At 40.5% G+C, this 23,100-nt stretch overlaps 1 protein-coding gene across 1 annotated transcript in view; it reads right to left on the bottom strand.

The window, feature by feature from the left end:
• LOC136857514 (aminopeptidase N) overlaps positions 1 to 23,100 on the bottom strand; it is a 178,315-nt gene that overhangs the window by 72,928 nt on the left and 82,287 nt on the right. The window contains exon 6 of the mRNA XM_067136225.2: positions 8,519 to 8,702. Coding sequence (XP_066992326.2) covers positions 8,519 to 8,702 — 184 coding nt within the window. The remainder of the gene's footprint in view (positions 1 to 8,518; positions 8,703 to 23,100) is intronic.

The raw sequence follows: 23,100 nt of genomic DNA, 5'->3' as shown, positions 1-23,100 counted from the left end.
GCAGGAGAGGTGTGGGCTCTTAATGAGGTGCAACGTTGTGGGGGTGGTCACCCCTACACGGCGTGCGCAACAATTAAAGAGACGCCGGTGTGCGCCACCTGCGCGGGGGGCCACCCGACCTCTCATCGCAGTTGCCCTGTATATCGGGCCATGGCGCGGACAGAGAGGAAGGAGGCCCGGCAACATGACCCACCCTCATCCAGGAGGCCCCAGATGCGGCGAGCTTGGCCTCATTCTCCGGGATCGGAGACTGGCTACGAGAGACCCCAAGGAGGTGGCGCTGTGCGACGGGCCCTAGTGGTACTTGACGCATGGCTCCGCAACCGGCAAGGCCCGCGCTAGTCACGGCAGTGCCCAGACGGACTGCTCCCCTGACAATTGGAATGGCGAGATTATGGTTCATGGCTGGTGCACGATACCTCTTCTCAACTAACACAAACACCTGGACCTATCCAGAAACCGCATCTTTGCATGTGCTATCAAAATGTGTCAGGTTTTACATGTAGGCTCTTCCTCTTTTCTGCCTATTTGGTTTTTCATGACCCTCAATACCACACCTTAACAACAGAAACCTTGCCTGGTAACGCGTCTGACGTGCAAACAAGCAGGTACTCCTGTAGTACCTTCCCCACCCTTCCCTGCTATCTCTTCTCTTCTTAGAAATTAATAGCATGTCGGAGGCAATGTAGATTGAGTCGATTGCCACGCGGGGGGAGCGGACTTCGGGGGCCCTCGTAGAAAAAAGGGGGATATCACCCATTCAGGCACACGTGCAGCAAGACGTAGATTAGCTCCTTATATCTTGTTTGTTTTTTGTTTTTATATTTTTCCAGCGAAATGATCTAACTGGAAGAATTCTGTATGGATGAGGAGAAAATTTTGCTCACAATATCATTTTCAGTCAAATTTAATAAGCGTTCTCTCGTGAATAGCTTTGTTGTGTTATCCATATTAGGCCTAAAATAAAATAGGAATATTTTCACTCTGCTTTCCCAAATCATAACTGACATTGTAAACTATACCTTATAGCATGCATTTAAACTGTTTTGACAAAGCTTTTGGCACACAAGAATATAAAAACACCATTTTCAATATTCTACCCACATTAGTATTGAAACGAACCTTTACCTGCCATGTGTCCGTAAATGCACAATATAGCAAAAGGGATACCGAAATATAGTATATACCGTGTCTTAGAGTTATACTGTTAGTTTGCTTTCCTGAAGGAAATGAACCATTGACTCTGCCAGTTGAACTGCAGGATTATATAACAGGCAAGAGACGTTCAAGGGCAGTGAAAAGCCCAATTTCATTAATTTCTGAATAACTTTGTTCCGCTTATGATTGAATTTCTCACACTGGAAAACAATATGGTTGGTTGTACCGACTAGTTTATCACATTCATAGACATTTGATTCGATCACCTTTATTCTAAATGAATAAATGTTCAGGAGTAGGCCTACATGCTTGATTAAGTCTTAATCTTATCATGGTTATGTGTCGTTTTGTGTTCGAAGAATTACTTTTAGATTTACCTTTCTGGACTGTGCTACGCGGCGGCAAACTCACCGAAGTTTTCCGAAATGTTCTGATCATTTTCTTACAACGTTATGCGGCGAAAAACGAAACGCTCCCTTAGGAGCTAGACTCCTGTTTTTTCTAAATCAAATAATTACTTTTTGACGTTGCAATTTGTGGAAATATTGGTAGATAGTAGTGAATATAATTCACTTAATGAATCCGTGAATATTGTTACCTTATTTTTGTGATAGCATTTAATATATATAAGTGCTTATCGAATTGCAAATATCTCTGCTGAAAATATTGACACGGAAGAAGGTAAGGAAAACTTACGCGAGATGTTGAAACTGGAAATTAGTAAGCATATTAAGGGCAGAATTACATGAGCGGTCATTGAAATAATGCTTAAACTTCTCACTATAGAAATGCACAAATTTTATCATGTAAAGCCAAAGCCTTGCTGATTTTAGTGAATTGAAATTCATAGTATTTAGACTTATAGGAATTTTGTAAGAATTTTTTTGATTTCGAGACATTTTTCAAGATCTCGTTGAAACATGGCATGTTGGTACACATTACTACTGACGTATTTGTACCACTGCTTCCAAATTTTCACTACAAATTCAAAGCTGCATGAAACTCTTGAAACTCGAGAATTTTAACATTTAATAAATATTTAATGTGTTCAGTTATAAATTAAAATTTAATCTTAAAACATTGTAACTTTTAGCAACAATGAAAACCACAATTTTGAAGCAATACAGTGTAGTCATAAATGGGGGTGCAAAATTTAATATCTATAGGTAGAGTCGTTTAGGAGCAAAGTGTACCTAAATGTGAAAAAAAAAGAGTTATTGGGAAACTGCATTTAAAGTTTGTGGTTCACTCACACCTGCCTCAGAACATTCCTGGACCATATTTTTTCCTGTTGCTGGCTCTCCTCATCTTCTCTCTTCTGTTTCTCTTTTAAACTCTACCATCCTATACCTCCTGCTTTTTGGATTTTTTTCACACAGTCACTGTTAAAGTCCCTCATCGCCTTCAACATGTTTGCTCCAGGCTCGATACCCATGTCTTCGAGAACATATTTTCTTGACATCATATCCTCATTTAAACATATCACTGCATCCAATACAGCTATTTAAAAGGTTCTGAAACCTACAAATTGAGTTTTTTGAATGCTTTGACAGATACACTGATTAAAACTTTCTTCGGCATTCTGTGTGCCACCATATAAATATTTAAACAACAGTGTGTCATCCTAAGTTCCTTATATGCAGGTTTTATGGTATTCAAAACAGCCTATGTAAGTGAGTTCTTGTGGTGATATTTAGGCCCCCCTGCCTTTTTCCGAAAGCTGCACCATGAATCCAAACCTTCTGGACACAGGTCATGTGTTGGTTCTTCATCTGTTGACATTTTGTGGTATAATGTTGCTTTTATGCCCCGTTTCATTGCTTGAAGATTTCCTGTATTTCTTCTTATAGCAAGCCAAAAATACAACTGCAGCTATCAATTTCTGCATCAGGTAACCTCCCTCGACCACTGATGGGATTACCATCAGAAAGTTTCTGATTACCCAAATCTTTCTTCGGCTTCCTAAGCGTAGTCCCTAACCTCTTCTACATGGCCAACACACTCAAGTTTTTCAATTTTTACATTGTCCCATATGGTTTACAGTTATTTACTTTTATTACTTTCTTGGAATCACCATCATATCGGTACTTGTCATATCTCAAACCTCGCTCACACCAAGAACATTCGAACATTGCTACAGCACCTGTAGCCGTCATGTTACCACTAGAGCCAACAAAATTCTTTTCACATTTATGATCATTCTGGGTTACAGCACAACCATGGCAGTATTTTGTCAGGCATTCTACATTAAAGACTTTCCTAGAATCTACAAATGTTATACTTACAACACCATTCACTGATGTATGACCACGTTTTTGCCAGCTTCCATCACAAGCAACAACAGCATCACTACCATAGAACAGGGTGAATAGAAACAAATTTCAACTTTGGATTAAAAATTAACTTATTGTTTATTAAGTTAAAACAAATAATACTACCCAAAACTCAGGTCTGTATTGCCCCTATGAGCTTACGATATTATTATTAAATTATTGTATTTCAATAAAATTAAAGAAGAATATAAACATGGTGTTTCTAATCACCCTGCAGATAGGGGTTGTTTCCTTGAAAACCAAAGAGAAGTGAATATAAACTATGAAGTATATATATTTTTCTATTAGGAAGTAAATAGTGATTTCACAAGATAATTATTTATTAATCTAAGAACTAAGTAAAATGTACAAAAAAAATATGTCTCAGGGTTAATGTATTCAAACCTAAGGTGAACAAACAGAACACAGCTCTTTACCTTGACCCTGGTACTGTATCTTTAATAAACTGTTAATTCAGACAGATCATCCTCAAAACATAGCATGTCTTTGAAACGAACACTTGAACTTAGAACTGGCGACGACAGTTTTCGGACGATATCGTTTCTTGAGGCAAAAGATTCTTCTTCAGTCATTGTGAACTTTTTGGTTGAGGAACTCTTCTTAAATGTGTTCCAACAAAATCATCGTCATGAAGGTAACTAACTTTGCAGACATAACACTTAAAATATGTTTTTGTTTTTCCATATACTTTGACCACCATATAGTCATCTTGGCTTATAAAGATACCAGTATTTTCATCTTGATCAGAGGAATCTAAAGAGGACAAAATCAGGTCTTCCTCACTGTCCTGAACTGAGTAGGCACCAGAATTGTTATGTTTCTATTTACCCCACAAATTTTAAAAACCTAATCTAAAAATATGAAAATACTCAAAGCTGATTTCGTTAAAAGTAAAACAAAATCAACCTTTACTGTTTTATCTTGATGTTATAGGTAGCATTTAAAACGTCATTAACTATCACATATAAAATACATGTTTACTAACCACAGAAGTTCAAAGTAGGTAGGAAAATATCTTGAAAACTTTCATGACAGACACTAGGATAAACGTCAACCTACAGTGCTGCCAAACAGACAAAACGTAATTTTCTTGTTGTTCTAAAGTGTTGCCAACCCAAAAACAATTATAATTAAGAATAATTTCCAGTAATTATATTATATATTCAATGTAGTATATGTATATGAAGTTTTGTTTCTATTCCCCCCGTTTTACGGTACTATTGCCATTTAGAAGCTTGGCTTCTTTAGCTGCATTTACCATACAACCCAAGGAAACATGCTTCAATGAATATAACATTACGTTGTTGGCTTTGACAAATGTACTTGATGGAGGTGGCAGGTTCATCATGGAACAAAATACCTGTCCTGATTTCTTACATTTCCAAATACACCTCATTGCATAGGAAAATCTAATATTTTTCTTTCTTGTTTTCCTCTGAAAGATAACTAATCTTTCTCTTTGAAGCACTTGAAACACACGAGTCTATTGTTTTTTATTTTTGTGGGGTTAGAAGATGAATTATTGTCTTGTACTGGTCTCAACCTAACATTCACTGTATTTTTCGTGTATCTGTTACCTTTATGGTGTTGTTTCCTATTGAAATTCTTAATTTGTGGCATATTTATACACGTTTCAAATACCGCATATTCTACGAAAGACGTTCTAAGAATTACAATTCAGAACTTTCGGAGTATGAAACCAACCACGTATCTTTCACTGTGTCCATGTGCAGTCTTTTGTTCACGACACGCGGGAGATACCAACTTCTGAAACGAGCCATCTCACAAGATCGTCGTGCAATTAACAGACAAATTATGATTGATTGACTAAATAAGTCAACAGTGGAGTTTGAAAAGTGGGGCGTGGCAAAAACAAGGGTTCACATTAATTACTTTGCGAAATAAAATACAAATTCATATGCATTATACATATATGCTTTGGACAACAGAATTACGATAAGGAAGAATCTGCTCAAATCACTGGTTTTGTAAAATTACTCCTTATGTTTCTTTGAAAATATTCATGCAAGAGCTGTAGCTTAGGAAAGACATAGACAGTTTATTTAATGGGTATTTTTTCGCTAACATTATTCGTCTTATATTGAATGGTTGTTCGCCCACTTCAACCAATAAGGCGTTCATAGGTGTTGCTTTTAGGCACCAATACAGGGACGGATAGCATTGAGCTGAATTTAGTTAAATAATAAATAACACTCCCGCGCCAAGCTACTGCCTGACTCTGCTATGGAATAAAGATTACACAGCCATTCCCTAGCAGGGCTCCCAACATGGCCAGACTAGTGTAGTCCGGCCATGCTACCAACACGCGCATATGTTTTGTATGTGTGAGCAGCAGGGTGCGAAATCAGAAAGAAGTGGTGGTGGTGGTGGTGGTGGGGGGGGGAGTACGAACATAGGGCTTAGCTACTAGTGTTTATTTCAGGCAGTATCCGGCGGGGAGGGGGTATAAAATTTCCCTGTAATTTGATTACCCTCTCCCCCCAGAAAAATCTAAATTTTAGATCTGTCTGTTTGAACTTTGTTGTTATAACGAAAATGATAATTATTAGAACGTTATTACAATCAGCTGAGAAGTTTATAAGAGACTGTCGCTTTCTTAAGAAAGGCCAGACGAGGCGCGATTTGTCCTGATTTATTGCTTTCTTAGTGGAACCTTCCTCTACCAGGGCTAAGTGTTGACTGAACAAATTTGTCGGTTTGTACACTGCCTAAGTGAATACTGTCTTATTGATACCTATCGGAAACACACCCTCTCCAAGAAGTACAGGAGTGGTGTAAGCTCAAGCTACTTAGAGCAATGACAAAGGAGTAGAGCTTCAAGTAATTTACATTTTTGCCCGGGTTCAGATGGACTTGTCAGAGTGAAACATGCATAATAGGTTGCAGGTCCGGATTGCCACTGCTGAGTTGTTTTATTGCTCAAGACCTGGCAGTCATTGCTGATGTTTTTATGAAAATATGACAGTAAAATCATTAATTTCAGTAATACATTATGTGTTCTACATTTTACTCATTAATTTATAATGAAAGAATCCCCCCTAGGCAATTTTAGTGGGGGGGGGAACCTTTGAGATAAAATCGTCGGTGGGGGGGGGGAAATCCCTCCCTTCCGCCCCCCGCGATTTCACACCCTAAGACTGCCTCATCTCATTCTCTGGCATGTGGTGCCATCTGTAGTCATTTTCAAGCACTTATTTTAATTCAAACTGAGGGTAGCCAAAAGGCTACACTACGCGTTGTAGGGTTAAGATCCTTGGCTTAGCTGGCTGGCTGAATGAAGGATGGATGTACTGTTAATAAAATACTTCCTTTTGATTATTAACTTCTGAGAAATAATGGATATTATTATTATTAAGATAAGCTAGACGGAGTTATAATTCTTTAATATCAAGATAAGGTTCAAGGAAACTCGATATTCAGAACCACAGACATAATAGTAAATAGACAGGCAGCGCCGTATCTTGTAGCAATGTTGCTTGTGAAGCCGGAAATTTGCTGCCGCCGCCATCTTACGTCACTACAGATCATGTTACTTGCAGTTTTGTTTTATGATGTACATTTCGCATTAATTTTTCGGAAAACTACTGTGTGGCAGGAATGATGAATACCCGTGCAGTGTTTGGGTGTGGTTTTTCCTATTTACGAAGAAAGAATAAGGAAGGAATAGCAGTTTCAATACACCGGTAAGTGGCGTACTTGCGCCCACGTACACTCCTTACCTTGCACTAATAAGTACATTTACTGATACGTAGAACTGCTTGGGGACAAACTTTCGGCACCTCGGCGTCTCCAAAAACGTAAAATAAATAAATAAATAAATAAATAAATAAATAAATAAATAAATAAATAAATAAATAAATAAATAAATAAATAAATAAATAAATAAATAAATAACATTAAACACTAGTATTAGAAAATCCTTATATATTCATTTCTTTCCAAAATAGAGGTAATCTGTATGTTATTACGAAAGATGTTCGTGTGTGCAAAGTTACTGGGATGCATTTCGGAGAGAATACATGTAATGGACTAAGCTCAGTCATGTAAGGGAACACACCAAATGAAATCACAGCTCAGTAGTAGGTAACATTTTTTAAATAAGTTAAAACTCACATACTTTAGACCTAAACCCTAAGGACGCGCACCATTAGTGTAATTTCATCAGAGTACCTAAAAATACGTAGTGGAGCCCGTCTGGTGGCCATGATCGTTAAGGCATTGAGGTCTAAACGTTCTGACACCGTGGTTAGCCGGTTCGAGTCCCGATGGTCGTATAAGTTTTCGCCATCAGAATGTTGGCCGGCAGGGTAGGAGAGGTGGTGGTATACAATTTCTAATCATTAAATTTCGTGACAAAAGACGGGATTAAATTCCAAACCTCTCCGCAAAACTCATATGGAGTGAGGGGATATGACGCTGTTGATGGTGATTCGTCCGTCAGATGGGGACGTTAAAGCTTGAGCAGACCCATTTGTGCTATTCGACAGGAGTAGGCTATGGGTCGGCACCGGGTTTCATCGTCTCCCTCCCTAGTATCAGATATCACGCGATTCATTTTTTCTCATGAACTACTCTGATGAGGTTGACGTCAGGAAGGGCATCCGGTCATAAAACTTGCTAAGGCAGATTCATCTCACCTCATACGCGACAAGGATTGGACAAAAAAACCTGAAAATACGTGTGAATCGTGCTGTAAGAAAGTTGAGAGACCCAAGAACGGTCTACAACAGGTTGGTTATTTTTAAGTATTGGTAAATTGATATACCAGTCTTTCTTTTTTTAGCAGTAAAATAAAGGACCTAATAGGTCTAATCATCAACGTTATTATATCGATGTGGTTTTAAAATTATTTTAATTATCTTCTGTCCAGTTTTCCGTTTCGGCTATTATTTTACATTAATGCTTCCGGCTTCAGAATCCTGCTGCTCATTGCCAGTCTAAATCTATATGTCTGTGTTCAGAACCTACTTCCCAACAGGATTTAATTTTAAGAAGAATCTACTTACTTGACTTATGATGGCTGTGTTGTCATCATAGCAGCGCTGCACAGTGACAACGGGGAACCCAGGTTGTTCTGTCCATGACTCCACAATACTCTGTGCATTCACCGTAGGAGGTAGACTGTTGTCAGCTTCCACTGCTGATAGTAGATGGGTGATCAAGTCGTCAGGTGTCACAGTATCAAATTGCCTGAATTGAAACAAAACCTCTCATGTTTACTTTCCTAATTGAATTGGTCAGTTTTTGATTGATGCTCATTTTATGAAGATAAATGCATCTTATCATGGTACAAGGAACTAAATCTGCCATTTCTTTTGTGTTGTACTACACGCTATTTATTTTCAGTTTTGAGTCAGTTTTATAACTGTTAGGTTCTTTTCAGTACAAAAAAAAAAGAAGGTTGTGTGATTCAGTAGCGTAGCCAGGATTTCAGTTTGGGGTGGGGTGGGGGGAGGGCATTAAGGTAGTTCTTCATCCAGAATTTTCTTTTGATAGGCGCCCGCACTTCCAGAGTTTAGGTGGTATAGAAAACGTAAAAAGGAAATTAGTGTCCTTGGATCCAAGTAAGAGTGGTGGATTCGTGTGAATTCCGGAAGCTAATAGTATTCTTCTTCTTCTCCCCCCACCGCTTTTCCCACATCTGTGGGGTCGCGGGTGCGAACTGTGGCGCACATGTGGATTTGGCCCTTTTTACGGCTGGATGTCCTTCCCGACGCCAACCCTATATGGTGGGATGTAATCACTGTTGTGTGTTTCTTTGGTGGTTGGTAGTGTAGTATATTGTCTGAATATGAAGAGGAAAGTGTTGGGACAAACATCCAGTCCCCGAGCCAGAATAATTAATCAGCCGCGATTAAAATCCCCAACCCTGCCGGGAATCGAACCCGGGACCCTCTGAACCGAAGGCCTCAGCACTGATCATTCAGCCAATGAGTCGGACTCCGGAAGCTAATAGTAATGTTCCTTATATATAAAATGCTTAATAAAAGTACATTCGTTAAAACTCCTGGGGTGTCTGGACTCCTTGGCCGACAACACCCACCCCCACCCCCTGCAATCCTCTGTTACTCCGATCCCAACATAAGTGCAGCATTTCATATATTCCGAGTACAAGTGAAATAAATGCAAGAATAAACAGTTTGATTAAAGATGTAATATTCTGTTATAGAATAAATACGGTAATGTTATAATAATAATGGTCATGTAATAAGCAATAAAAAAGTGACCTTTTTTACAAATAATGCGGCAAAGAAACACACATAAACACACACACACACACACACACACACACACACACACACACACACCCGTCGAATACAGGTTCCTCGGCCTTTATGTTCATGGCTAGATGATGAAACCAAGAGAATGATGGTCCACCGTGACTCGTTATTTCGACATTATAAACAAACCCTAGATGACACAGACTTCGAATCTTACCGCATCTTAAGAAATCGCACCAGACATAAAAAAGTATATATTTCCGGAATTTAGCTAACCAATTAAATTCTAATCAGGTGTAGGGACAATGCGTCCGCCTGTCATCCGGCGCCCCCGGATTCGATTCCCGGCCGGTTCAGGGGGTTTGATTGTAAATGATTAATATCCCTGGCCTAAGGACTGAGTGTTTGTGCCGTCCTTAACGTTTCTTTCCTCACATTCAACACACTACACTTCCGCAATTCCAATTACACGCAGGTTCATATCATATGGTGCAAGTAGGGGTAAAAGATCTTTATAGGTCGACACCCCCAACAAATAGCCTTAAAAATTTCTAATCGCGCATGGGATCAACTGAGAGCTCTGGGAACAGGAAAACATTAACAGAGACAGACAACTCCTGACCTGACGAACTGAACGATTACTTTAGTAGAATAAATATTCAACCTACCCCAATTAACTGTACCGACTCACCGCTCTCCCCTCCAGCCAATCATTCACATTTCACAGCGTTGCAGAAAATCAGGTTAAAAATGCTTTGTACTCGATTAAATCAAAGACTACAAGTGTAGATGATATTCCTATTACTTTTATACATAACATTATGGGTGCTGCCCTGCCTAGACTGACGCACAGACTGAAGTACTGTTTACTAAACGGAACTTTCCCCACAACATATGCTAGGTAGGGTTTACCTTGTCCTATTAGTTTCCCTCACGGTTAGAACCGCGTAGCTGTGAAATTGCATCCGGGAGATAGTGGATTCGAACCCCACTGTCGGCAGCTCTGAAAGTGGTTTCCCGTGGATTCCCATTTTAACACCAAGAAAATGCTGGGACTGTACCTTAATTAAAGCCATGGCCGCTTCCTTCACAATCATAGGCCTTTCCTACCCCACCGTCGCCATAAAACCTATCTGTGTCGGGGCGATGTAAAGCAAATTGTTAATTTGTTTTCCACGCAAGCCAGGGATACAGAATATAGTAGTATAAAGTTACAGTTCTGTGACGCTAATATTCGTATGTATAATTTTTATTATCGAGCCAGAAACCAACGACACGGAGCTGTTGCCATTTCAACACCGTTTTAAGGGCCACCGACCCAAGCCGTGATTTGAACCTGCGAACTCGGACTCAAAAGGACAGCGACGCAACCAAATGAGCCACATGAAAAGGAGGCGTTTGTGATTATTGTTATAAATAGATGCAGTTAGTATTCTTACAAAGGTTTCATGAGGAACATTTATTAAGGCGTACGTTTTCCAACTCTCCTAAATGCACGAGGCCCGACAGAAGAACTAGCTGGAAGCTAAAGAGCCTTGCAGGGGTGTCGCTTCCTTCTCTGTTCACTTTTTTAAACCAAACTCCATGGCGTAACAGCCCCGAAGGGCCATCGCCTACCAAGCGACCCCTGTTCAGCCCGAAGGCCTGCAGATTACGAGATGTGTGGTCAGCAAGACGAATCCTCTCCGCTGTTATTTTTGGCTTTCTAGACCGGGGCTGCCATCTCACCGTCAGATAGTTCCTCAGTTATAAGCACGTGGGCTGAGTGTACCTCGAACCAGACCTCAGATCCTGGTAAAATCCCTGACCTGGCCGGGAATCGAATTCGGTGCCTCCGGTAAGAAGAAGGCACGCTACCCCTACACCGCGGGGCCGGTTGGTTACTTTTAGGTCTCCTTATTTTAGAATTTGACTTAAGGCATCCTGCATTCGATTCCTGGCACTGACAGAGTTAAGAAAGACATGGAATGGGGAAGATATAGCCTTGTTTCTGGGTGCAATAGAGTTGGCGTTGAGTCTCGCGGAATCGAAATATCTACGACCTGGAAGGTAGTCAGTCACCTTCACGGGGCGTGGTACCAAAGTGGCTCCCTTTTTAAGAAGACAAATTAAAGTTTCTACTTCCTCACAAACGAAGAACGATACTATGAATTTTACGAACCGTTTCAATAATGCAGCCGGTTTATGTTAAGAGTACAGAAGGTTGGATTGTACAAGGTAATAATCAAAACCATCAATATATATTGAAGATCCGTCACCGCACTTGGTAGGACCAGCTTTCTTTTCATATCCACCGGGCGAGTTGGCCGTGCGATCAGGGGCGCACAGCTGGGTGCTTACATCCGGGAGATAGTGGATTCAAACCCCACTGTCGGCAGCCCTAAAGATTGTTTTCCGTGGTTTCCCACTTTCACACCAGGCAAATGCTGGGGCTGTACCTTAATTAAGGCCACGGCCGCTTCCTTCTCACTCTTAGTCCTTTCCTTTCCCATTGTCGCCATAAGACCTACGGTGCGACGTAAAGCAAATTCTCAATACAAAATCTTTTCACACCCCCTTCCAAGGAAAAGTTGTATCCACGCTATTGGCCTGGACTTATACCCCACCCACTGAAATTATTTTGTGGGTACACCACTACATCCACTCACCATTTAAGGTACAAGGTAAGCCCGAAGAATGGTTGGATACTCAAAATACACTACCGTAGATTATGCGGTTATGGCTCAAAAGTACTAAAGAAAGGTAAGGGACGGGATCTAGTGTTTTAAGTAGAATCCGTATCAATAGAATGTGACTTCCCATTTTAAAAATGTTTCATGCATCGACTGCGATTCAAGCCTGGACCGTCCTGTTTGGAAGATAGAACCAATTACAAAAGATAGAGCCAATTACAAAATAGTTACGCGCACTTTTGATGGTGCCATTTGAGGTTCCAATCAGTCCCCGGGCATTTGAAAAAATATATAGGCCTACCTATAGAACTTAGGCATGCATCCGCGATCTGTGTTGCCACTGTTAGAATATATATATTTTTTATATTTTAGCGAGGATGCACATAGTTTTGGCTTCTTACTGACAAAACGGTCCCTCTTCAAAAAAGCTCCTTACGTGGCACAAAATGAGGAATTAACGTGCAGCTCACAATCCTGTCGCAGTCTTCCCAACGCTGCAACTTAAACACAGAACATCTTTCAACCACGGTACAGCCCGAGGATCCCTAGGACATTGTTGTTTCCTGGAACCGATGTGCAAAAGTTGCCACGATGTTGTAAGCTTGCAACTGTTTCTTGCCGTGGCCGCCGTTATCTCGGTGATCACGTTCCGGCCCCCTATTGAGTAATACCTTGCTAATTGCCCTTTTCCTCATCTCTTGACACTTGTCAACACACGGTTACATTCCCAATTCTGAGGCCTCTACAGGGAAATATCCCCACGCATCAAAATCCTAAGTGGTTTCCTTTCATTCAAGCAGTACAAATAAGGAGAATTATGTATGGCCCCATTGAGCCTTGCTAGTAGATTCTTTGTCCAACGATAATTTACCATTTCGGCGTAAGTTTTTAAGTTGTTCGTACCGTACTTAACCCTCAAGCACACGCGCCAGATCTTAGGACGCAGACACACGCGTAGGGGTGCTTTCCACCCCACATGTTATTGTATTGTAAAATATGAATTACTGTATTAATTGGAGATTTTAAGATAGATTATGTAAGAATGACTCTTTCTGCGGGGATCCAGCTAGAAAGATACAAGAGCAGGGAGACCACAGAAAAGTTATTTGTACATTTCACTACGAAATAAAATGACCTGGGGTTGATTTCACCCCATACGCGTGTGTTTGAGGGTTAAAACAACGACTGATCCTCCCTCTAGTTTCAGGAAACATTTTTGGGGGGCGGCCTGGCTCCCTGTCCCCCCTTTGGCTACGCCGGTGGTGTGATTTGATATAATCTGAGGATGTTCTTCTAGAACGAAACATCTCATTCTTTGTTTGATAGTGTATTTTCTTTGCAGGCATGTTATACAGCGTATGTGAGCGATAATTAGTGTCTTGGACAGACTGGAAAGCTTTAAAGCTACATTAAGTAAGTCGACATTGAAAAATATGGCTTCATTTATAACAAATTGCAATTCATTGTCAAAGAGAACCAAGCCACAAATATTTCTTTAATTTCAAGTTGGATAAAAGCAACTAAATATAACCTTCTGAAATAAATTCATGCTGAACAATGCTTTCACAGGACAGCAATGAATCTTTACAATTAAGCAAAAAAACATTTTTGTTCCCATGATCTCGGATACCAGTACAGAAAACTGGCAATGACCGATTCAGTTACAGAAGAGATGATCTCTATGGAGTTTCGCTTAGAGACAAGCGTAATAACCCTCCCTAGCACTTCTACAGCTCTCACTAGTAGCAACTTATTATTATTATTATTATTATTATTATTATTATTATTATTATTATTATTATTATTATTATTATTATTATTATTATTATTATTATTATTATTATCACCATCATCATTATTACCGTAATATTGTGGGACAGAGAGGTATAAGAAGGTGCCGGGATGAACAAGTGGAGAGGGAAATGACCAGAGCATAAGTTACAGCACAAAATTTTGAAATTTTATTTCATTCCTCTTACCCTTCTGAGTTTTAAAATGTGATAAGCAACAACAAATAACAGTTAAAGAGCTCGTGAGCTCGGATAACAAGGGTGGACTATAAGTCCAGAAATCAGGTACAATAGAGAAAATTATCGACACAGTAATTTGTAAGGGATGCGCAATATAGCTCTGAAGGTACACTATTTTTCAAGAGCATACTTGTTCCACTCACGTACATCGTCTAGTACTTTGAGCTTCAAAAGTTAATATAATCCAGCCTCTTGGAGGCACAAGTTTCTTACACAATAATGCTTGACAAACTTCAGATAATACGTTTACTGTCGTTTCTGCTCGACAGTCAGTTACACACTCGTCTATAAATAATGACAATTTTAACAGGGACAATGAGCGCCCATTCTAAATGGTTTGAATGTACAAAATAAAATTCTTAAATTTTACGACTTTCTGACGGAGATTCGAACCCACGTCCTTCCGGGCGAACCGAACACGCCTTTACCGCCTCGGCGAGGCAGCCCCTATGTAATTATATGCAACATAAAATTAATATACACGGTGGCAGACACCCATCATTCACAGTTAATTTTGAGTTTTCGGGTAAAATGAGCTCAGGAAAGAAATATAACTTTTCCGAACCTTTATTATTATTATTATTATTATTATTATTATTATTATTATTATTATTATTATTATTATTATTATTATTATTAACTTTATTTGACATTTGACAACTTAAGTCGTTCCATGTTCAGTTTCTCTTTGAAGGTTGCACTATTGGTTTCTTATTATCTGCCCAGAATTTTTTCATTCGTTTCGATCGTTATTTTCTTAATTCGTCTGAAATCTCTTTAGACCTTTCATATGTGATATCTGCTACAAATTTGTGGCCCTAATATGGGAGTTAGTTTTTCTCTGCATCTGCTGTCTCGAGTCCAATTGCTTTGAGAGCTTATATTAATAATAATTAATAATTTCATGTGGCTATTTCTAGACGAGTCAGCCCTTGTAAGGCAGACCCTCCGATGAGGGTGGGCGGCATCTGCCATGTGTAGGTAACTGCGTATTATTGTGGTGAATGATAGTGTTATCTGTGGTGTGTTAGCTGCAGGGATGTTGGGGACATCACAAACACCCAGTCCCGGGCCATTGGAATTAACCAATGAAGGTTAAAATCCCCGACCCGGCCGGGAATCGAACTCGGGACCCTCTGAACCGAAGGTCATCACGCTGACAATCCAGCAAACGAGTCGGACCGAGATCGTGCTGAATTTCGTGAATCCATTGCCCTCCTGTCATCTTTCCAAGATTGCTCATAACTAGTTGCCGTTTTAACTTATCTTTAACATTTAATGTAACTTATTTGCTAATACCTTACTCAGATTTCTTCTTCTTAATCTGTTTACCCTCCAGGGTCGGTTTTTCCCACGGACTCAGGGAGGGATCCCATCTCTACCGCTTCAAGGGCAGTGTCCTGGAGCTTCAGACTCGGGGTCGGGGGATACAACTGGGGAGGATGCCCAGTGCCTCGCTCAGGTGGCCTCACCTGCTATGCTGAACAGGGGCCTTGCGGGGGATGGGAAGATTGGAAGAGATATACAAGGAATAGGGAAGGAAACGGCCGTGGCCTTAAGTTACGTACCAACCCGGCATTTGCTTGGTGGAGAAGTGGGAAACCACGGAAAACCACTTCCAGGATGGCTGAGGTGGGAATCGAACCCACCTCTACTCAGTTGATATCCCGAGGCTGAGTGGACCCCGTTCCAGCCCTCGTACCACTTTTCAAATTTTGTGGCAGAGCCGGGAATCGAACCCGGGCCTCTAGCGCGTTACTTTGACCTCTGTTATACCGTGAATTTTCTTTGGTAAAATTTAAATTAATTTTTATTGATTTTCAGGATTTTTCGTTTTTTCCGGTATTGTTAAGTTGAAAACAGTATCATAGGGGCTGCCTGGCCGAGGCGGTAAAGGCGTGCTCGGTTCGCCCGGAAGGACGTGGGTTCGAATCCCCGTCAGGAAGTCGTAAAATTTAAGAAAGGAGATTTCCGCTTCCGGAGGCCCTGAGGTTCACTCAGCCTACACCAAAAATGACTACCAGGTTAATTCCTGGAGCAAAGGCGGCCGGGCGTAGAGCTAGCCACTCTACCCCATCACGTGCCGCACTCCTCCAAGGGCCTTCATGCTCTGTACGGAGGTATCTTTGTCTTTTGTCTTTGAAAACAGTATCAGAACTGATACAGAACAAATACTTTAAAGAGTGTAATACTCGCATGAAATGAATTACATAACTTTTATAGGTATGAAAAGCGTGACACGAATTTATACGTCTTAATGACGATTTCCAAAAGTCAATGATTAGATATTATTATCACATCATAGAAATCAGTTTCCTGATAGTCGCACGTTGTAAAATAAATACGAGATTCTTTTCTTCTTCATTGTGCTGGTGATCGTGTTAAACTCTCAATAGATACGTTCATTAGGAAGGATTCTCCAGATTCCTTCGACCTAGTATTTTTTATTTCTGCAAATTCTGATCGTTCTTTCTTCGGTTTTGAGGAGCTGATAATTTCCTCCTTTATTTCTAGTTTGGAACAGGGTTTCACAAGCATAAGTGGCTTACTGGAGAGTTACAGTTTTATAGATTTAGATGTAACTGTCTAGTGACAGGCATTTCTTATACATTGACCAGCTTAGAAATTGGGATTTTTTTCATTTTGTTAATTTTATTTATCCATGTTTCTAAGTTTAGTGTGATGATTTCTCCAAGATATTTATATTGTAGAACTACGTTTATTTTTTGATCATTAATGAAGAGTTAATTTATGCTCAGGGGTTTCATGGGTATGATTTCAGGTTTCTCAAAAGATATTTGTAATCCCATTTTTAGGGACATTTTTTGGAGACTGGTGATCTGGGCATGAACTTCTTCCAAGTCAAGAGTTAAGAGAGGTCAATCATCTCCAAGGCAGTTTTTTATTGAGGGTTTTCCTTCTGCCAAAGTTTCACGATGTAATCGAGAGTCATGCTGAAAAGCAGTTCTATAAGATAACCAGTGTAAAGTCATACGTACAGAGATAGGACCGTGGAAGTAACACAATGTGGGAAGAGAGAGAAATACAAAAAGGAGACAAGGAGAATCTCCAGTAGCGGCGATTTGGGGCGGTGGGTGAGTGCGAGGGGGTGCAGTTGACCCCCTCCCACTTTGTGGAGAAAACATTACATTTTCATTCTATTTTATCCGGCTAATCTAGGAATTTTATGAATTGTTAAAACAAGCAATTTGCACAAGCCTTGTTTTATCGGATAACTATTTACTTTATTTTCTTCAATTATAACCAAAATTACTAGCGGAAATACATACAAGATATTATTCGTCGCGGCCAACCGATTTGTATAGCGCCACAGCAAGTAGTGGCACTTTGCATGTGCTGTGACAAAGGGTAGTAGGGGTATATATATCTTTTGCCAAGGTCATGGACACAGGTATGATTCACCCGATTGCCGCGCGCATTCGTCAGTCTGGCAGTCTCTTTAGTGTCTCTTAGTTTCTTAGTGTGTAGTCAACTACTAAAAGATTTTTAATTGTATAACCACTCCGTAATTCTTTTTAGTTGTAATACAGGTGTAATTTTGTTCCTTTCGTCCGACTCGTTGTCTGAATGATCAGCGTATTGGCCTTCGGTTCAGAGGGTCCCGGGTTCGATTCCCGACCGAGTCGCGGATTTTAACCTTAATCGGTTAATTCCAATGGCTCGGGGGCTGGGTGTGTGTGGCGTATTCAACATTAGAAATCATCCTAGGTAGGGCCCTCATCTTCACAGACATGCAGGATGCCTGATAGGCCGTCTACTAGAAAAAGACCTGCACCAGGCCTCTCCGGAGGCCATACGCCATTATTATAATTATTGTTCCTTTCGTGAAAGTTTTGTTGTATAGTATTGAATCAAAATCTCAATGTTAACTTGATAAACTGTCAACCATTGGCGTGCAGCGAACATATTCATTACCCCAGCTGCAAAATTTAAAACAAATATAAACAATCGTAGCCCCACCACACTCTATAAAGTCAACATTACCATTTTATAAGGCTGCATTTTCGTGGAAAGGTCTACCTGAGAAAGATCTTTCAAGAGTATTTTCAACCACACGCTCGCACATGCAGTACTTCCAATTTGATGTTCACGGCAGTGATGACACCATCATAACTTAATCTATAGCAGATTTTAAACAATGTACTTACAGTTTCATCCGGTGACGCTTCGTGATAGTACAGTCATGGTATTCACAAAAATACACTGGAACTAACTATTTGTTTTTTACTTAAAAAGCCTAATATAAACAAATCAGAAAAATGTAACTGATATTTTACCGTCATTGAAGTTTTACAGTTTCACTCGTATACTGAGTGTACGTGCATCAACGACTAAATACAAACCAAACCCCATGGCGCAACAACCCCGAAGGGCCAATGCCTACCAAACGACCGCTGCTCAGCCAGAAGGCCTGCAGATTACGAGGTGCCTTGTGGTCAGCACGACGGATCCTCTCGGCCGTTATTCTTGGCTTTCTAGACCGAGGCCGCCATTTCACCGTCAAATAGCTCCTCAATTGTAGTCAAGTAAGCTTAGTGGACCTCGAACCAGCCATCAGATTCAGGTAAAAATCCCTGACCTGTCCGGGAATCGAACCCGGGGCCTCCGGGTAAGAGGCTGGTACGCTACCCCTACACTACGGGGCCCGCATCATCAACGACAAACGAGGGAAAATATTTGTCACGACGTATAACAGACGTTATATTAACGAAGAATGCCACAGAACTAGCGAAATCTTCACCTATAATCCAAGAGGAACATTACAAGAATTCACTATATACCACCATCACAGACAACCAAATACATAATTATTTTACTTCACGCTTAACTCTGTGTTCATACTGGGCAACTTAAATATTTTTCTGTGGCTATTAGAAAACATATTCTGCACGTGCCAGCAATGAATTGCTCGGAAAAACTTTATACATTCCGAAATCCAAAAATAAAATATATTTGTCTGTATTACGATTGATTTCGTAAACGGGCTCTATTGCTATTAGCAAGACGGCAAGTGGCTATACTGTTAACATGTTGATATTTTTCTTGTAGCCTCTAGTGTGTGGCGTGAACACTTCGAGTGTCAAGTATTTAAACTAACATGTCTTACCTAAGCTAGCTGGCCTGTCGCCGTAAATTGCTGTCGGGGGAGGCGCCACAGCTCCGCCTCGAGGAAGTATGAAGTGCTTGCGTCACCCAAGGGACCTCAAATTTCGCTGTGGGTAGCTCTCTATCGCGCCGGCAAGGAAACCCACCGAGCTGGAGAAGCTGAACTGCGGTAGTCCGAGCGGATTGTTGAGACAGTTGTACTTGGCTTGGCTTAGATGTTCGCAATTTTTTAAACTTTAAAAAGCGTTCTGATTAATAATTAGAAAATGTTAATACAAAGTTCTTTACCCCAGCGGCGCTGGGGCAGATGGGGTTCAGTGCACGCCACTGCTGTCAACCTTTACCTCTCTGTCAAAATTCGTTCAGAGAGGATTAAAAAACTTACCATTTTGTAGCTTAGTTTTGATATACGTACCTTCCCCTCCGGCGAGCTATGTTCCACAAACCCGAGTACGTTTTGTTGTCTAATTGCCAATCGCCGCTTCTGACAATCTCCATAGTTTAAAATCCAACAACCGAACATTGTTAACCTCACTCTTGCCATCTTGATGGGCTTAAACCTTACTGTTGCTACCTTGGTTATACGCTTTTGTGTTAGTTTACTGTTAATCGCTAAGCTGTTCGCATCATCGAAGTAGAGAGTAACAAATGTTAAGTAGATTTAAAGAAGAATCTGTTAGCAGAAGATAAAAGTCCGTCATGGAAAAACCTATTTCTAGGTATATTTGCGAAGAGTGTGGAAAAGCATTTTCCCGAAGCTATCACAGGAGACGTCATGAGATATCATGTAGGACAATTTTTCAATGCAAACATTGTAGAAGAGAGTTCAAGAACGCATACAACGCTCAACGTCATGAAGCCGCGTGTAATGTAGCTTCATCGGGAACAAAATACAAAGAGCTCAACCATATTCCAGCGAACACTGATTTATGTTTAAAAAGTACACCTCTGCGAGAGATTTTTAATTCTCCCTTGTTGTCTAGACCTGCTGCAAGTTCTGTTACTAAGCACAAACTTCAAGATAAAGAGAGGCAAGATCATGATTATGATAATGATAATAAAACAGTAGTAAAGGGAAAGTAGAAGAAGAAGAAGCAAATCTTAATGTTTCATTGCCATTACAGCTTGATGATTTTACTTCATTTCCTAAGCCTACTACAAGTTCTGTCGCAGTGCAAACATCTCAAGAAGAGATGCAAGGTAAATAAGAAGGAAATTTCAACGCTTCATCGCTATCGAAACAAGTTAAGTTTGTACCTAGAAACGCTACTGCTGAAGCACGTATTACATCAAAACAAGTCCCTACACATCAAATGTCTGCATATAGACTCAAAGTTCACAACAAGCCTCTGTTACCCTATGTAGATATAAGATACTGTAAAGAACCCAACGTACTCGTAAAACGTTTACAACTGCTAAGAGCCTATCATGATGCTGGTTACACACAGTACAAAGAAGATATTTTTGAAATAGAGCATGAATTACGTCGTGTAGGTATTATTAAGAAAGCGCTTACCCTCACCTAAGTCATCCATCTGTAGTATATAGTCGATCGAGTAGCTATATTCGTATAGTTTATATCCCAGCATTCTCCCTTCCTTAGGGTGTTAACTCCGCCTCTAGTTGTAGAGCCGGTATCAAGCCCGGATAAAGAGAGCAGAGGCACCCTAGCCCTTTAGCCCCTTAGCCCATTAGCCCTTTAGCCCTTTAGCCCTTTTGCCCATTAGCCCATTAGCCCTTTTGCCCATTAGCCCTTTAGCCTATTAGCCCTACAAGAAATGTGCGGTAATCTAATCTTCTTAGAACAAAAGTATCCCCTGACATGTTCTAAACACATGTTGTATCGAGTACAGTGTTCTATTTTAGTCTTGATCACTTATTTAGTGTTCTAAACACTTCAATCAATGTTCCGATCACATGATAAAGTTAACGGCATAGAGTACAGTGTTCGATTCTGGTCTTGTTATGTTTCTTTAGTGATTTGCAAGTCTAAACATGCATAATGACGTCATCACTGCAGCACGTGCTTACTCTAGCTATCCCGATGCAGGTTTAAACTTGTTCGATAGAGCTATTGTTTAAAGATAGCTGCTGTTAAGAAAAAGCACGTAGAATTTTTCAAATTACCCGCCACCACATTTCAAAGGTATGAGGTTTAGTGCTGTAAAGATACCTCCACGATGCAAAGCTAGCTTTCTTCATCAGAGCAGCCACCATCTTGTGTGAGCACCTCTAGGCCGTATCATAAGGAGCTGTGTATATTCTCCGTCTTGTCGCTGCTACCTTGCGCAAGCACCCCTAGGGAGTCTCATAAGAGCAGCAGCCATCTTGTGCAAGCGCTCTTAAGCTGCCTCATAAGAAGCTATGTATAGCCGCCATCTTGTAGAATTAGATAGCTGCCAATGCCAAAGGGCCTAAGTAGGGATCGAACCGTCGATCTCATCATTAGACTATGTTTTTCTTATGCTATCATGTTCCTGATACTGCAAACCTAGGTAACAGGTGGAAAAATTTTATCTGTTTTGCTCTACGATGCATCGTTTTCGAGATATTTAACATTTTGCATTTAAGCCCCCAAATTTAATGAATCGAACCAGCACGGTACGTTATACTCTCTACCATAGCTAGACCTGATCATGTTACGAAGACTTGCTTCAATACAAGCTAAAACAGAGCAAATGCCAAAGGGCTTAAGTAGGAACCGAACCGTCGATCTCATCATTAGACTATGTTTCTCTTGTTCCTGATACTGCGAACCTACGTATTAGGCGGAAAAATTTTGTCCGTTTTGCTCTACGATGCACCGTTTCCGAGATATTTAACATTTTGCATTTAAGCCCCAAATTTAATTAATCGAACTAGCATGACATGTTAGCCTGTAAGCTAGCTTTCTTCATAAGTGCAGCGGCCATCTTGCGCAAGCACCCTTAAGGCGTCTCATAAGGAGTCATGTATAGCCTCCATCTTGCGTCCACCATCTTGCGCAAGCATCCTTAGGGCGTCTCTAGTCATCTTGTGCAAGGAGCCTTAAGTGACCTCTTAAGAGCAACCGCCATCTTGCGCAAGCATACCTAGGGAGTCTCATGAGGAACCTTGTATAACAGCCATCTTGCGCAAGCATCCCAAGTGCGCCTCATAAGAACCTATGTATAGCGGCCATCTTGCATAAGCACCTTTAAAGAGTCATGTATAGCCACCATCTTGTGCAATTAGCGTCGAGAGATGGCTGATGTAGAATTTTTCTTTTTAAATTATCCGCCACCATATTTCAAAAGTATGTACCTAAAGAGTGTAGCACTGAGGTTTGCGATGTAAGATGGCGGATGACAGCTGACAAAAAGCGCGTGAGTTTGTTTACTAAACAAGAGCACGTGGAATTTTTCAATTTGCCGCCACCACATTTCAAAGGTATCTAGCTAAAGATGGCAGCACGGTGCTCTCTTGATTAAAGATGGCGGATGACAGCTAACATAACTTTTCAAATTGCCCGCTACTACATGTCATAAAGAGGGCAGCACGGTGCTCTGTGAATTAAAGA

This window comes from Anabrus simplex, chromosome 1, assembly GCF_040414725.1.
Source record: "Anabrus simplex isolate iqAnaSimp1 chromosome 1, ASM4041472v1, whole genome shotgun sequence".
Lineage (NCBI taxonomy): Eukaryota > Metazoa > Arthropoda > Insecta > Orthoptera > Tettigoniidae > Anabrus > Anabrus simplex.
Note: the sequence above shows the minus strand (reverse complement) of the source record. Positions and strands in the feature narration are given on the sequence as shown.